Source organism: Solea senegalensis, linkage group LG9 (assembly GCF_019176455.1).
Source record: "Solea senegalensis isolate Sse05_10M linkage group LG9, IFAPA_SoseM_1, whole genome shotgun sequence".
NCBI classification, from domain to species: Eukaryota; Metazoa; Chordata; class Actinopteri; order Pleuronectiformes; family Soleidae; genus Solea; species Solea senegalensis.
This window is the reverse complement of record NC_058029.1, coordinates 7,590,239-7,607,932: the sequence shown is the minus strand read 5'-3', so window position 1 is coordinate 7,607,932 and position 17,694 is coordinate 7,590,239. Positions and strand designations below refer to the sequence as shown.

Sequence of the window (17,694 nt, the reverse complement as noted above, 5' to 3'; positions counted from 1 at the left end):
ATGCATCAAACCCAAAGCAGTGGGAAGCTGTGAACCCAAAGTGTGCACAGTTTGTATCCAGCCAGATCTCCTCTTTGCTTCCACTATTTTACCAAAAACATGGTGAACAAACACACTTTCAAAGAGTTTCAAAGTCTTTTTTATTTGTCTTAAATGATTGCAAATGCAAATTAAACGATATCCACTAAACACTTGTGTCTTTACTTTAATCACTTCTTAACTCTATCTTTGTATGTTGTAAGGATATAGTTGAAAACTGCAAATCTCACTGCACCTTGCTTACTTTAATGGCATGGTTATAACTAAATGTGTGTGTGTGTGTGTGTGTGTGTCATAAAGGTTTTCTTACTGTATAGTGGTGGAGGAAATGTTGCTCATTTGAACATCAGTCACGTTTTAATGATCTGCATTACAGTGACAGTCTGTATCTGCTCACACATGCACTGGCTTTTAACTATCCGGGCTGACACCCAGTCTCCTCCGCCGGGGAAGCAGCCGACTGTACGGGTGAGTCCCCAGCTCATCCGGTGTGCCTTCCTCTCCCCACTCATCCACCCACCCACCCACATACAGTTCCTTTAAGCAGTGAGTCCTGCCGTCCGACAGGAGGCGTGTCTCCCCTACGGCCGGAGCGCAGCGCTACCAGATGCAAGTGCAGGGGAAGCGACACGGCCAAATCAACTTCTTTGTGCTGCTCTGGTGACTCTTCCCGGCTCCAGCTCTGCCTAAGGTACGCACAGTCTTTCCAACTTTGCATGCATTCGCGTTTCATGTTCTCCCGTCGAGCTCCGTCTTACTAGGAACAGATTAGATCCATCGAAACAGGCGCGAGAGAAGAGCTTTTTTCCTGTCGTTTCTCACCGGCAGAACGCGCAGGGAAAACACCGTTACGCGCCAGGTTGAAGTTTATCCGTGAGTTCACAGGCGCAGAGATGCGTTCAATATGTACACTTAGACCGCAAGGAAATGAAAAAAAAACGTCTTAGAAATCGGCTCTGACTTGTGTTTTTTTTTTTTTTAAAAAAAAACAACCCGCAGGAGAGACGTGACCTCCCGTGTCTTTGCCCGACCTTTATGTGGAGACGCTTGTCACCTTCTTTTTTTGGGGTTCCTCCTCCTCCTTCCCCTCCTTCTCCTCCTCCTCCTCGGGCTGATGCCTTTTCTGTTGTGGGTCTGAAACACATTATAGGGGGTCGTTAAATGCCATTCGTGATCCGCTTTATGAATGATCCGGGGAGAACGTCTCTAGTTCCCGGGGCTGCATGCATGGGAGCCAGCGGAGACCAGCCGCGCATTTAAATCCCAGAGTTGACGAGCACATTGGCTTTAAATCAACTTTATCATCACACAGCTTTGCCCGGTGGAGGGACTCTCGGCTCAGTCTGTTTAAAAGCCCCCTTTCAAATACACAAAGGGGCATTTGCTGAGCTGTGGATTTATCTGTAAAAAGAGCTGGGAATAAGACTAAAAAAAGACTATATATGCATTATACTTGCGTGCGTACGTTTTCTTTTTCCTTCTCACAGGCAACACTTGCAGATTCCTCAATTACCTTTCTGGCCAAACTGAAGCTTTGTGTCGGTAATATTTGTTAAAAGGCTGCTACTTCTTCTTTTGACCTCTGTGTGAATTAAATCACTGCCTGTCACTGCACACAGGGAAGCATATCCAGGGTGACATTTTTCCGTTTCTTTCATTAGTTCCATATTGGTTGAGGGAAACTGCTGTCAACCTCTGAAATCTGTGGATATTGTGAAATTAAAACAACAAAACTGGGGGGGGCGAGAAAGGTAAACTGCATATGTCAGATGTAGACAACATATGTCAAAATTACTTTAATAATAACAATAATAATAATAATAACAATAATAATAACACACATTTAACCTGTGCATACAACTCGCATAATTGACAGTCGTTTTAGCTTCCTGAATATGATGGACAGATAAGCTGGGTAAGGTGGATGTTGATGTGAGCAAAGCAGCATACCGAAACAATGTTTAACCTTTGTGCGTAAGTTGTGTCATCATATGGATTTGGTCCAAACAGAGGGGCCTAGCAGTGAATTTGAGGAGTAACCGAGCAGATGAAGCTTCATGGCAGAAATAAAAAACAACAGGGGGGAGGGGGAGCTGTCTGTGGTGCTGAAACATTATTAACACACAAAAAAGCGGCTATATTGTCGAGGCTCTGTCTGTGGTGCTGAAACACACTCAAGTGATTCCCCTGTTTACAGCACGGCGGCTGTTCATGGCGTGTGCCTGTAGTCGCTGTCCGTGGTGCTGAAAACTCAAAACGCTCCTTTTTTAACGGTCCAACAATGTGAAACCGCGCGAAGACGTTTGATATCACAGAGGTCATAATATATATATATATATATATTTAAGTTATATTCATTCCTGTTAGATGACATTTGATGTCATTTTTTTTTTGTTAATATGTTCCATGTCTAAATTATCTTGGCGTCCCTCCTGCATGTCTAACAACTAATAATTTGACTGACAACTCTCTATAAATCTTCAAATGCCATGGGGATAATAACGCTTCAACGCTGGCTTATGCAAATGACGAGTAAAACCCACGTGGCTGTGAAAACGTAGTGGATTTATTTATTTGTAAATATAACATATTCGAGGACATTGTTCAACCTTTAGACGTAATTTTAAATAAAATGTATTCGTCATCCTTCTGACAATCTACCGCTACGAAGGCGTTGATGTTGGGGATTTCCTATTTAACAGAGTTTCACTTTTAGGAAAAAGTCGAAAACAAAAAGAGAAAAAAAGTAATAATTCCAGCGAGTGCTGAAATATAGCAGCAGCGAGCATGAGGCTATTCATCATGCTGAGTGCACAATGACAGGTTTGGTTCACGGAGCCCTCACGCGAATCCAAGCCTGAGTGACTACCATCAAACCCAGGCGATCCCTTCAAAAAAATAGAGGCTTTTACTGTATGTGGCTGTGCACGACGGCGGTCCGCTGCCAGACACGGCCACCGAGGGCAACCGGACTGAAGGGGGGCAAAGAAACCAGAGTGCGGCGGCCGGGGAAGCGGGATTGGGAGGCACATGGGAAGCATGGCAGTTTAGGCAGGCGCTATAGATCAGAAGGGCGAAGTGTGGTCAGCAGTAGCCGAGAGTCACGCTCGATCCAGTTCCTGCGCTCTCCTACTACTAGTGTTGGCACGACGTCAGATGCTGTGCGGCAGTGCAGCAGGAGGAGCTCGGGCTGCTGAGGCTGCCGACACCGCCGCTTTCACTTCACTCACGCTGGATCTCCACAAACCTCCGCTCTCCCCTCCCCACCTCACCCCTCTCACCCAATCTCTGCCTGTGTCTTTCAATAGATGGATTCCTTCAAGCTCTGCCCTGCCTAACATGGATGCCCCACCACCTCCTCCACCACCACCTCCACCATCATCTTCCTCAGCTGAGTCGAAGGGCTATTTCTTCTTGGCGCAGTGAGCTGGACACGCAGTGCTTTCCTTTTTTCTTTTTCTTTTTTCTTTTTGGTCAAATGGATGTGGGGAAACCGTTGGCCAGTCCGCCTGTGGTGATCATGCCGTGATCTTGCAGTCGCCCTGGTTCACTGTTGAAAGGGTGAAAGAAAATAAAGAACAAACATCTGGGGATTTACGCCGATTCAGGGAATTTAAAAAAAAAAAGAGAAAAAAAAGAATCCTGTGCACCACTCAAGCACAATGAAGATTGCCTCCTTGCTGATGTTTAGCGCGAGAACCAGGTGCACCGTCAGGCTTCTACTGCTGCTATTACAATGTGTGGGATATTCTCATGGGATGCCACATGTCCTGAGATTTGGTAAGTTGCCACTTCATCTTCTCATGTAGCCCCTTAAAGTTTGACTGCATGGTGTCTTTTTATTTCCACTAAACCGTGCTGCTCTCATCACGACCTGTTGTAGATTAAGTTTTTTCCCCTCACTAGTGGACAAAAAAAAATAGTTGAAGTTGCTTTTGTGAAAGTTTATGACAGTGTTACAGGGGTTTAAATTCAGAGCTACACTCTGTAGGTGTGGGTGTGGATAATGTGGAGCTGGCACAGACCTGCACTACTACTACAATGCTGCCAAAAATAGAATCTAATATCTGAATGATCTATGAGTCCATGTAGAGGCAATAGAGGGCAGTCTGTAACTTGTTGCTATTGAGAAAGTTGAAATGGGTAAACCTTTTGCAGATGCTGTGTGTGTGTGTGTGTTCACAGTCTGCTGGGAATGACGTGTTCTTGCGGTGTTTGTGTGTGTATTCGTGATTCCAGCTGTGCTGTGTTAGCATTGGTGTGTTCCTCCATTGATATTGTATCGTATATGTGTAAGAAAACCAGACAAAGTTAAGTGTTATTGATCTGAACATCTTCCCTCAGTGTTTCAATGAAGGGATAAGATAAAGAATTTATTATACCATGCCCACATGTCCATATTTTAGGAATCTAATGAATATTTTATTCTGCTCTGAGGGAGATTTTTTTGGTTGATCTCATTTCCCCTTGTACATTTTCCTGTGTGCACCTTTGGCAACAGAGCACATTTGCAGCCCCACCATATGATGCTTTCACAGAAAAACAGAAAAAAAAATCATCCCCACCCTGTATGCAAGCGTCTTTGTACACGTCTCAGTTATCATTTCATACAAGACATAAGGCTCAGTGGGTTTGAATAACTCAGCATATTAATGCTGCCACCAGCTGCTGGCATGAGGTTGAGGAACAGCCTCAACCGCAACTGTGTGACTTGACTCGCACAATGTGGCTGCGACCACGGGCAAAGAGCAGGAGCCACTGCGCCGACATTAGACTATTTAATTATTAAATGTTAAAAATGTACCTCACCGTTCATCAAGAACACACACAGATATGGAAATTCACAGCCCACACACACACACACAAATGTTCACATCAACAGTTCCAACCATTTTCATTTTGATGTGGATCGCTACATGAATATCACCAGTCACCATTAATTAAATCCACAAAATCAATGTCATTAATTGATAAATGCAGATTGAAGAGGTGCAGATTGATTTTCCCGCTGACAGAGCTGTAAGGCTTTGAAACAGCTTGTGGGAGAGAAACAGAGGATAGAACCTACAGCGTTTCCTGCTGGGTCAAAGTCACTTTACATAATGGAGTCCTGCAGTCCATTTGTATGGGGGAGCAGAGTTTGCCAACGGAGACAACCTGCGCTTCATTACATCCTGTTATTGTGTTACATACAAGCATAAATGTGGCACATGTGTAAGAGTGGAGTTACATTTATTTTATGATTGCAGAAGGTCAGCCCACAAGGGTAACAAGCGAATAGATTAATGTGGCATTTTTTCCTTTCAACTATTAAACCTTTATTTAATCAAATTGGTCTCATTAAGATTAAACATTTTTCAAGAGGCACGTGGCAAGCATGTACACAGAGCACACACACACACACACACACATACACACGTACACAGAGGTTCAAACAGCAATCATTTTAAGGACACTTAAATGCATTGCCATCACCAGTTAATGCCTAATTCTCACCTTAACCTAACCACAATTTGAATCCTAGCGCTAAACTCAACCAGTTCTTCAGAAACAAGGTTGTGCCTCAGAAGAACCAGGTTTTGATCTCCATGAAGACTAGTCCTAAAGAGGAAAACAAATAAAAATACACACACACAAAGTCTTAACCCTCAAAAGTGCCTTTTAGGGGTGACAGAACAAGAGGACCAGCCCAAAATGTCCTCACATACACACACTAACAACATCTCACCAGCCCAAAATGTCCTCACATACACACACTAACAATATCTCATCACATCCCATTAAACAGCAAACATCTCAAAGTGCAAATCAATTCAAGGTGCATGGAGAAATGTGATTATTATTATCAATTAAAACTCGGCAACCATTACATTTATGGTGCTTTTATGAGACCAGAGTCTGGAGTCAGTCCCCAAGTATACAGGTCAGAAAACATCAAGGTCTTCATGTCCAGCTTAGTCTGAGTTTGAGGGACAGTGATCAGGATAATATCCTGTGACCTCAATCCATAAGTACCATCTTTAAGGGACAGGGAAAAGCCAGTTAAATAAAATGTCATTTTCCCTGAAATTGCGTTACATACTGTATATGAAAATATAGCAGTGACTTGCATGGACCATAAATTATTTATATTAAATTCATTTCAACAAAAGCAAGCAGAGCAAGCCTGGGAAGTTTTTTTACTATTATTATTTATAATTAGATCAAGGAATGGATTATAAATAGGACCATATGATCATGAGGGACATCTTACACCTCGACATCTGCCATCAAAACTGAGCTACTTTTAACTCCACCAATTGAATTTTGACCTCACAAATGGGATTTCTCCTTCTTCTGGAAAACTACTACTTCTACTTTAATGCAATAATGCCAACATTAAATCCCTGAATGTGTCCTGCAAAATAGCATCAACAAAACGCTTCGGCTCATCCTTTTATTTGAGGAACAATAGTGCAACAGTAATGGGTAGGATTTAAGCACAAGAAAAGAAAAGAAAAAGTGAAACAAATGTTATTTTTAAATGAATCTCACCATTTTTATGTTTTTTTTGGTTAACAAAAATGTTTACGTTTTTAAAGATTTGCACTTCAACAGGCTGTTTCTGTTCCAGAAAAGTGTTGCTATATGTTCCCTGCGAACCATGGCAAATGTTTTTCATGTTCTATACAGGATATTTACAGCATATTTTTGAAGTTTTTTTTAACTAAAAAATTATGTAGTTTAGAAGCAAGACTGACAAATAATGTCACTAGTGGAGAGATTTGGTCTTCTAACACTGTTATGAGGACGTTTGAAGCCTCAAAATTTGTGATTTGACTGGTGCAATTTTTAGGGTTTTGCATTTGGAAGTTTACAGACGTCACCTGCAACCAGGCTCCTATAGGACGACGCCAACGTCAGTCACACTGGTGTCCACTCATAATATGTTCCATGCTTTATTCTATTATATCTATTTTCATCTAAATGAATTTGTGAAGAAGACCTGGAATTGGAAATGTCACTAAATCAAGCAAGAAGGAGTGTGATTTTCCCATAGACTTCAATTCAAATTTAGTTATTTTTACAACCAGCGGAGTCGCCCCCTGGTGGCTATTGTATTTGTGACTTCCAGGTTAGCTTCAAGAGGCAAAAGGGAAGAACACATCCACTTTTAATATGGGGTCTTTGGTTTTAACAGTGTTATCAACTCATCCTGGTGTGTCCCTTGGTAAAATTTCAGGTCAGGTGACTGAATGGTAATTGTCTCTGTTGAAAGCAAAGCTTGACATGCTGACAATCACTGATAAAAGAGAACACAAACCTGATTTCTTTTCTTGGCCTAGTTACATATCAGCTGAAAACAATGATGGAACTCCCATGAACGTACGTGAACAGCTTTTTAGTAGCTGAACTGCAGACAAATGAGGTCAGAAAATTGGACTCATAGTGTGGTAGTGAAGCTTTATTCAGGTTGACTTAGAAAGTAGAAATAACGTATTTTACAAACAGACAACCTGAGCTGCTGGTGGAAAGCAGACGGATCACCCCCGTTTAGAAAAGCAGCGTAAACCAGAGTAAGTTTTAGGTCAAAGAAGTGTTCCAACTGAGGCAAATACAGGGGTTACGTGCAGATGCTTTCATCTCAGTCACAGTGTCACGGACAACCACAAAGTCGCTCATGTCCACAATTAATAATATTTAGGCTTGAAGGAAAAATGCATCCGTTTAAACTGGCACTTTATGTCAGATTGAAGTATGTGCATTGGCACTGGCTCCTGTGGTCGGCATTAGTATGAAGGTCACTGTGTAATGGGAGAGACAAGCTAAATGTTGCAGGTCAAGGCTAGAAAAACTCCCATCTTTAGAAAACAACTCACTCTCAGAGAAGCCCGCCTGTCAATACGTGAACAGAAACGTTGACATTATCCTCCAGACTGCGGCTCCCGCTTCACCCAATGACTTGTAAATAAGGAGATTTGCAGAGAAACGCGAGCTGCTTGGAAACAATAAGCGGATCAACGCGCAATCGAGAGCATTAGGTATGAAATGGGAGGTGATAATCACTGCATCCTTCAGTGAACAAACTAATTTTCTTGGTAATCTTTTTTATTTGTTTCCCAGTTTATCAGCACAGCTGTAGTTTGTGGGAGAGACGCCTTAGAGATGTTATTGATAATAACACTCACAGCTAGCTGTAAATACAAAAATTGGAATTAAGCTATTTTTGCACACACAACAATTAGTGACAGTGAATTTGACCTCTGCATTTAACCCGTCTTTTTTAGACACCAGTTGTGTGTCATATGAGTGGAGCAATGGGGATCGGGGGTGTCTTGCTCAGGGGCACCCTATCCTTTGACCCGTCCTAGGATTTTAACCGGCGACCCTCCAGTCAGAAGCCAAATTGCTTCCTTCCTCTCGGCAATGGGCTGCCATGAAAACAGGCATACCACCTTTTGACATGCATTAATGTGCAACGTACAACTGATTGTAGATTCTTTTATAGAAATATTTTGCCTACAACCCATGAAAAATCTAACTATGTTTTTAAAGACATTGCAGATGGTTAAAGAAATATTTAGTTTTTTTTCTTTGAAGGGTTGTTGTATGAGGAGTTCAGTATTAAATGCATGAAAAAAAAAAGATCAATAGCGTGCATCTCCTTCCCTCTCTTAGTTGGTATGTCCTGCTGTACAATAACACATGCACTCGAAGGGCCAACAATTCCCAACAAGAGAGTTTAAGTGACAGTATTAATTGTCACGTTTAATAGTTGGACTGCTTCACTTGTTGCCCATTATGTTTACTGCCTGTTGTCACACTTCCTAAATTTGTGATGCCATGTGGGAGGTAACACAGCCTCCTTGTATTTCCATGACAGCTGTTCCATGACGGCAGACCGTGTTTACAGAAAATTCACGGCGACATTAATGCAACACTACTGTAACAATAAACAACCAAGTAGCCCACAGTAGTTATTAAATACTGAAAATATTTCCTTTTTGGGTAATAAATGAGATAAATGGTAATGAGAAACAATGCAGGTCTCGCTGACTGCAGTGTGTGTGTGTGTGTGTGTGTGAGATGTTTGTTTCTGGATTGTGTGCTTTCCCCCGTGGCAATGTATTGAAGAGCCGCGTTTGCAGCGAGCTGAAGCTGCACCATGCTCGCTAGTGAAGTGAGAAATGAAAGCTCGAGCACAATCAATAGTCACAATAGCAAAAGTAATAATAACAATAATAATAAACAAGGAAATAGGGTCCAAATTGAGAAATGAAGCAGATTATGGCTTATGAATTGAACGCCAGTCAGAAAAGCTTTCATCAAAGGAGACCGGGTTATTTATGTGGAGGATTTTGGCACAACCAAAGCAATAAAGCTTGATAATAATAATAATATCAATCCAAGCAGCATGTTAAAGATTTAACACACACTTACGGTGTACAAAACTGAATTCTTTACAAACTGAGGACAATTAAAAACATTTGGGATTTGTTTTATACATAAAAATGGACCTAGTTTTCTGCTTGCAAAATCATAGCCTGTGCTATGTCAGTTTTGGCTATTTTACAGATGTCACCTGTAGGATGAAACCTACATTTACTAGTGAGACCCACAGACGTGTTATTTTTGTGTCCAATGCTTTCAATGTACTTTAGTCAAGTAGTCAAGTGAAAGCTGAGAAGTTGCACGTCAAAGCCAGCTTGTAGTTATTATGGTCATTTTACTTGCACCGTTGCAGGAAGCCGGAATTTGTGGTCAGAAAGGGAAAATGTGGGGAAAAATGCCTGCACATAGTTTCCATTTTTTGTTGTTCTGGAAAAATGGTCAAAAACACATTACATTTTATGGTTAAAATAAACATCAAGACATTTTGAGCCTTAGGTGTTAAAGAGTTAAACTGAACTAACCCAAAGTCCAGAGTTTTGCTCAGAAACCTAAAGTCTGAATCCATTTTCTGTTTCTACTGCCTGTTAAAATCATCATCACGTCCCAATAGGAATTGATGAATAAAGTTAACCAATCATTTAATTCAGACCACGTGGCAGGAAAGTTAGGGAGCTTAATTACCTCAACTCTTACAATTATTGTTACTTTAAAGGTTGAACTCTTCCTTTATCACAAATGCAGTGCAGATGGAGGCTAGAATTATTGGATGAGAAAAAAAAATCATAACATCAGGATCTTAACACTCCAGCACTCGTGACGTTGCATTGAGTACATACTCAATAAAGTTGCAGCAGCGGAGCCAGATCCTCGTGTTCAAATGTCTTATTCTCAGGTAATTTGTTTGCCAGCTCTCCTTCTCGTCTCTACTTGAATTAGCAAGCATAATTAGAAGAGGTGCTAGAGGTCAAGGTTATCAGAGCTAGCGTTTATGCTGTCATTCCAAATAGAGGCTTACTGGTTGAACCACATCTGACCTCAATCAGAAAATAATAATCTGATTTGATGGAGCTGTATTAAGGAGGATATATATATATATATATATATATATATATATATATATATATATATATATATATATGTATATTAACATACATATTAAAAGGAATATACCTTTAAAATGGAAATCTTCACTGTATGAATACTAGGTATTTGATCCTTAAGTGTAATTTTACAGCAGATAACTCTAAAACATTTCATGTCTTCTCCAGGTTGTAATATCTTCAAGGCAAAAAAAGACAATTGTTGTAGGTTCAGATTAGATTAGGTTAGATTTCCCTTGTTTTTGTTGAGTCCAAACTGCACCTGTGTCAATCGTGGCCACTGTCAGTCTCCAGTGAGAATGTGCACGTCTACGCGAAAACAACACGCTTATTTGGATTGAAGTTCACTTCTGGTCTCCTTCAAGTGCCTTTGTGTTCATTATGCTCTCTCTGCAGTGTAAATGTTGTTTATGTACTCTGCCATCAGCACTTCTTTCACCAGTAAGTGCTCTGCAGGAGAGGTCTTTCACTCAACAACTGTGTAGAACAATTTATCGTAAAACATGTGTCTGCATTTCTCTGTAATTCAATTAAAAGTAAACACCATATATATGCAAAGGCAACGGCTGCTTTACGGCACCGAGACGAGGATATCAACACAACCTTTATCTTTTGCCAAGGCTTTCAGGGCGTCATGCTGCAGTGATAGCGGTGTGATAAACCCAGACTAATTTCCAACAGCAATAAGGAATCATCTATATAAACTAATAAAATATAACAACCCCCACTAGTGAAGCTGTAAGGGACTGAGGCCCACGGCACGGGGGAGTCAGGAAATCACAAGAGAACTAACGATATGATACACATGGACAGCGACGTTATCACAACACAGTCATTCTACAATAATCTATATGACGCAATCTGTCCAGATTGGTTTTATTAACCTAGGATTTTTTTTTAGATGGCTAATATAATACTGCTGCTTCTGCTGCTTCTGCTGCTTCTGCTGCTCTGTCAAATCCCAGCTATTCATTTGCCGTGTACAATTGAGATGGAATGAAAACCAAAAGCACTGGGCAGAAAATGAACACTTTGATGGCAAAGCAGCAGCCATAACAGCATATAAGGTGCCTTATGCCTGGTCTGTGTTGATAACACCTGTAATCATGATTCTCTCATTGTTCGCTGAGCACCAGAACAAATGGTTGTAAGCCCCGTGGAAGCTTTATTTTATTTAGTTTATGTCTTAAGCAGAGATGATCATTCGTCCCCAGCCACCTGCAGAAGTGGAACTCATTCAGATCCAGCGAGTTCTTGGAACTGCAGATATGGAGACTAAGGTGGACCTGGGTCATACTTTCCATGTTCAGTGTCAGCAGAAAGATGCTACCTGGCCACAATCCTACCTCCAATTGTACATGATGGGTTATGTGACGATCAGAGAAGAAATTTGATAATTAAAGTACTTTTGCATGGTAGAAATGATAAAAATGTTAATGCTTTTGATAGAAAGACGGAGGGGGAGTGCATCATGCAGTTTAGTCCTTGTGACTCAGAGACCTGTTTTCAGCCAGCAGGCATGTTTGCTGAGACGGAATGAAGTTTCTCTCTCTCACAGAATGGCAACAGTCATTGTATCATCCTTCACCGCAGGTAAGTCAAGCATATAATGTGTCAGTGACACTTTTTATGCCCTTGGCAGCGGGCCCCCACATCCAGTCACGGCGGCAGTGGCGGCAGTTCCCTTTACCCGTCCGTCCAATTTAAGATGATTCCCCTTTGTACACAGCGGCTTTATTGCTCTCACTTAAAGAGATGCAGAGTGCAGAGCTCGTGCAATAAAGCAACAAAGGAGAGTGTTGGGCACAAATGTTGTCGTGATTTCACATATAGCCACTTGTTTATTTTAGTGGTTTATTTTGAAGCTGTTGGCCTTGGAGTAATTTAACAAGCTGACGTCCATTTACTTTTAATTTCTACCGTACACTATGGCACAAATGTTAATTTTTATTCTGCTTGATCCCTTTGTTGTTTCTCAGATTAAATATAATAGTTATATTTATTAAATATTTCTTCACAGTGAATGTTTTTTTTCTTTTTTCCTTTCTTCCTCTTCTCTCATATTTTGCCTGCTCTCCTCTTACTTACATTTTTTTTTTAACATTTTTGAAGAGTTGACCAAACTCCTTCTGCTGACAAAAACTGTGTGACGTGGGTCCCACAGTGATATGTGGACCTGTGAATGAAGATTGTGTTGTCAGGCTGTTGTTTTGGAGTGGAGGGGAAGCACCGGGCTGAGTCAGAAGAGCAAATTAAAATTTGACTTATGGCCCAGAGGAGATTCCCCTTAACACCGACTGCATTTGGTGTTGTGATTTCCATTAATGACTTTGCGATCAGTCAAACTGAACTTCACACCACCGTTATGCGTATGCACCAAAGCGCTTTCATGTACTGGGGTTTTCATTTCCTATGTGTCGTTATTTTATATTATTATTTGTGTTTTATTGGACCGTGAGTCTGAGGTGAACTTAACATAGCTCATGTAAATGGGGATGTTGTTCGGCGACCATTTTCAGACCTGGTATACAGTTGATGGACGGCATCAAGTACAGGGTGTCTGAATGTGTCTTCAGATATGTGTGAACATGAATCTGTCCCCATAGACCGCCTACTCGGCTGATACCATCTGACCTGCTGCACTGTCAAGATGAAAGTAATTTAACTTTTCTCAGTTTTTGTATGGAGATTCTCTCAATATATATGACTCAACAGTCATGCCTCTACACCAATGGCAACAAGCATTGTTTTTTGAACAATTTTGATCGAGACTAGTTCAACATCAAACGTTGGAACAAGATAAGATAGTCCTTTATTAGTCTCACAATTGGGAAATTGTGGATTATTGTGATGCTGTGCGGATGTTTGAGGAACAACAGCAATACAAACAATAACAAAGGTTATCTTTCCACCAGAGGTTCAGAAAATAGGTTCCCAATATGACACAACTGAAATTTGTTTTGAAAGAACATGTATTTTGTCCAGACGATTTGTAATATTCCAGTGGTCATATTACAGTCAACAGGCAATTACAGCCTTTTCTCCCATATTCAAAATATCCCTTGTATTAAAGCGAAAGTGTGCACCATGTCGAAAAAGGAAATTAATCACCGCACTGCTCTGGCAGTTGTTCTAATTTCCTCTCTGCCTTTTTCACTCCGTATCTGCTTCTATCTGTGCCTCTGGTTTCACAGGGCATGGGGGGGAAAATGAAATATTTTTTATTTAAATGACTTTATTTGCCGTTTTGCGCTGTCAGTCTGAATGATCAGCTTCCCTAAATTGAGTTTAGCAGTGGTGTCTTTGTGAGCATCACACTGTGTCTTGGCCCACAGCCAACACACCACTGGTAAATATATTTAAATCGGCACTGGGGCTGCTTAAATTATTCATATTTCTCTCACAACTGGTTTGTAGAATCTTAAACCTATCTTAAGCTGGCAAAATCAGTTCCATGGATACAATATTTACACTGTATGGTTTCACATTTAAAGGGCAACAAAGGGAGTGGGATCTGTTGGTGAGTTGGTGGCGATGTGTTTGGTATTTGGTTTGTCTTCTGTACAAAAGACAAATGTAATTTTGACTCTTAAGTTTGTGACCCTCGATCAGATATATATCCAGTATGAGGCAATATGACATGAATGAGAAAGGTCAATGGTTTACAGCGATGTAGGAAAATGCTGGACTCTCTATTGGGCACATCTTAACTTATCCTACTGACCTCCTGCTGCAATCACAGTCTCACAGCGATGATAGTTTCTGTCGTTGTGGACGACACTAGCATGAAGGCGTTTGTGAACATGCCTGTCGTTTGAGAGGGCAGTAATGTTCAGATGCAATGAAGGAATCACTTTGACACTGTGGCTTTGAATTTAAATAGAGGGTCTTTAAGAATCTTGAGAATTTTATTCCAGATTATCCAGTTTATTTGTGGTGAATCACAATAGTGACTAGTAGTTCGCCCAGCCACTGGGGCCTCATCCTTGTGGACTCTTAGTGCCAGTCCCAAGCGTAAAATGAAATATGTGGATCACTGAAAACAGATAATCGGCTGTGGTGACCCCTAAAGGGAGAAGCTGAAAGAAGGAGAACAAAAAGGAGTGATTATTAGTATTACATTATTAGTTTAAGAAAATATGTTCCTTACAAAAACATTTTACTTGTGAGGGAAAGACTGTGTTGTGTTGCATTTTGCCAAACATGTGGATGAAATTAGTGGAGTGTAAGATGCTGACTAAGGCAGAGCTGGAGGTGAATTGCTCTGTGGACAAACACTGATGGAGACACTCTGTTCCGGAGGAACTGAGACACTCTGAGGACATAAGTGGTCAGATCCATTGCCGGTATCATGGTGGCAGTAATACAAGCCAGGACCTCTCATGACACCGTGTCCTCTGTTCTTATGGCTCTATCCTTGAGGTTTGTCCTACACGTCAGTCACTGTAGACTAAGAGCTGCATCCTGGTGCCACGATGACTCTGTGTGCACTTAAGAGGCTACGGGAAATTACATTTTCTCCATGTCTTGTTTTGCCTGATTCAGAGTCACCTCTGCGAATGGTGACTTTCTAATTTTACGCAAGAGCTTTAAAGAGACTCATTAAAAACATTAAAAACCTCTCGACAAACACAAACAGTGTGCGTCTACACAGAACGTGTTCGCGCACAGAATTAAGTTGTAGGTCACCCGTGTTTTGGTAGCACTTAAAGGCCGACGAACAATAACTGCCATTCCTGTAAAATGGAGGAAAAATAGATCATATTATAAGAGCAGCCTTCAGACTGTGCACATGAGCAGTGAGTGCCAGTAAAATGTGAGCCGTTACACGGCCAGCGTTGACAGATGGATTGATTAAAATGGGAGTGTATCTGTTCCATTAGACAAGCGTGAGACAGGCGAGTGAAGAATGTGTCTTTGTGTCACTTTGCATGACCAGTGATCCTCCGTAGAACAGACGTTGAGGCAATATTACAATGTCAGACTGCAGCCTCCTTTACAGATGACATATTGGCAGCATCATGATATTGTGAAGGATTCAAATGAGGTTTTTTTTTAAAAAAAAAATGGGAAATGTAATTTAAATCCCTTACATGCATGAGGAATGCACAACTGTCAACACAAACTGTGTCACCTCTTCAGCACCTTGGCAGTAACAGTTAGGCAGTATAGATGAGATTAGATGTAATAAGGTCAGGAAATAACTGGTTCCAGTTAAGGTAAGGGATTAAGTTTTTGGTTAGGGAATGCAATGGTTGCAATAGTTAATTTCAGTTTGACTTGGTTTATTTTGCTCTTGGCGGTATCAGTCGAGTGGTCCAGCATTTTATACCAGGCTAAAATGTTTCGACATGGTCACGGTCTGCAAATAATGAATCCTGATATCTTTGAGGATTCCTGTTCTCAGAGCCTCTGGTTTGGCCCCAATCATTACCTTATTTGATTATTATGTGTTCGACACCAGCCATAATTAAGTAATTAAAATTATGTTCAAATGGCAGGAACCTGTGTGAGATGTGAATACTCAGTGATAATCCTCACTCCCAGGGCAGATCTGTTTGATTTCATGTCATACAAAGATAACAACAACAATTCTGGCTCAAAATGTGACACTTCCCCTTTAAAGCTGGGGAAAGGCAACACAACATGGCCATTTATTGATTCATATTTCCATAATTACCTCTCAGCATAATGTAAATCAATTGATCTGAGAGAGAGATAGATAGTAGATTTCTGCATGACCTCGAGGCTCGGTTTCCAGCCTTGAGGACATCTGGCCTATGACGGGAGACTTTGACCAATCACCGGGTGGATCACAGACACAGAGGGCGGAAGGCTTGCTGTTCCATTATTGGCAACAACTGGAAGAGCCTATAGGTCAGAGGGCGTCCATGCCAAAACATGAGCTTTAAAATAAGTTATAAAAATATTGTGCTGATTGCATACTGAACTGAAAACACAATTTCCTGTGAAAATACCTGCACAGACCAACACGACTCTGAGCATAAGTACACACGTATGTTTAGTGCAGCAGTGTGTAAATCATTTGAAAGTCTACGTTTAAACAGATGTCTTTTTCCCTCACGCTACTCGGAGACAGGTGTACGGAGACCGCCGCTGTATATATTGTAAGTAAATGTCTCTGACTAAGAATGGCAGAGGAGCCTCCCAGTCAATAACTCATTTGGAAGGGGTTATGAATTGGAATGATCTTGCTGAGGGGAATGTAGCCTGTATCCTGCCTCAGGTTGCTGGAAGAAACTGGAATAATCATAATCCTCCAGGAAAATCGATGACAGAATGCAGCGCCACGGGGACAAATACCAACACAGGCTCTCCCTCTCTGCACCGCACAACTCTTATCCGTCAATCGGCTGAATTTCTGCTGATACACCATAAATCCAATTCCCTAAAATGTCACATTAAAATTTCAGGCCCTTTAGATAGGCTTGTGGATGGAGAGTGACGGCTTCCCCTCTCCCAGGGGCTGGGATTATATGTCAATAATGTCCTCAGTGCCAGCGAGGGCCTTTCATTAGCTTGTATTTAGATTGAAGTGTCATCCATATGAGAGCTGCCGCATCTCTAAGTGTCTCCCTCTCTCTCGCTCTGTGTGTGTGTGTGTGTGTGTGCGTGCTGTCCATACAACAGTCAGTCTCCGTCACGGTCCTCAGCCTTTAAAGACTCATCAGTCTGATAAATTAGCAGCGTGATGCGAAAGGAAGACGCTCTGGACCAGATGCACTCAGAAAGTGGCGCTGTGCACATTTGCACTGTGGTTTTCAACGGCAAATAATAAGTAATGTGTATGTACATAGTCTGAGTTACTTAGACAAGGGCTCATTGGACTAATGAGATTATTGCAACATCCTTTTTCACCGAAGCAGTCAATTAAAAAAAAAGAGAAAAGGCAACTGTGGTGTTAGACTTGTAACAAGAAAGAAGACAGGTCATATTACCCTTTATTTATTTCTTACATAGGTTTACAAGGGGATCTTATGTATAAAGCTCAAAGGTTTTAGTTTTATTATTGGACTTCTTGTTGAACAATTAGGATTTTGCTCATGAACCAGTGGATTTTTGGATTCATGTTGATGTTCATGTTATATCTTGCCTTGCGATGTTATTTCATGAGAGTCTTCTTAGTTTTTATTCCTACCGCGTGTATTTTGTCCCCCTTTTG

The 17,694-nt window shown here is 41.1% G+C and overlaps 1 protein-coding gene across 2 annotated transcripts in view; it reads left to right on the top strand.

Moving 5' to 3' along the window:
• Positions 1-667: 667 nt before the first annotated feature.
• The window catches only part of grik2 (glutamate receptor, ionotropic, kainate 2), a 186,774-nt gene continuing 169,747 nt past the window's right edge, over positions 668-17,694 (top strand). For both annotated transcript variants that reach the window (XM_044033726.1, XM_044033727.1), the window contains exons 1-2: positions 668-730; positions 3,348-3,819. In XM_044033726.1, coding sequence (XP_043889661.1) covers positions 3,702-3,819 — 118 coding nt within the window. In that variant the 5' untranslated portion in view covers positions 668-730; positions 3,348-3,701. The remainder of the gene's footprint in view (positions 731-3,347; positions 3,820-17,694) is intronic.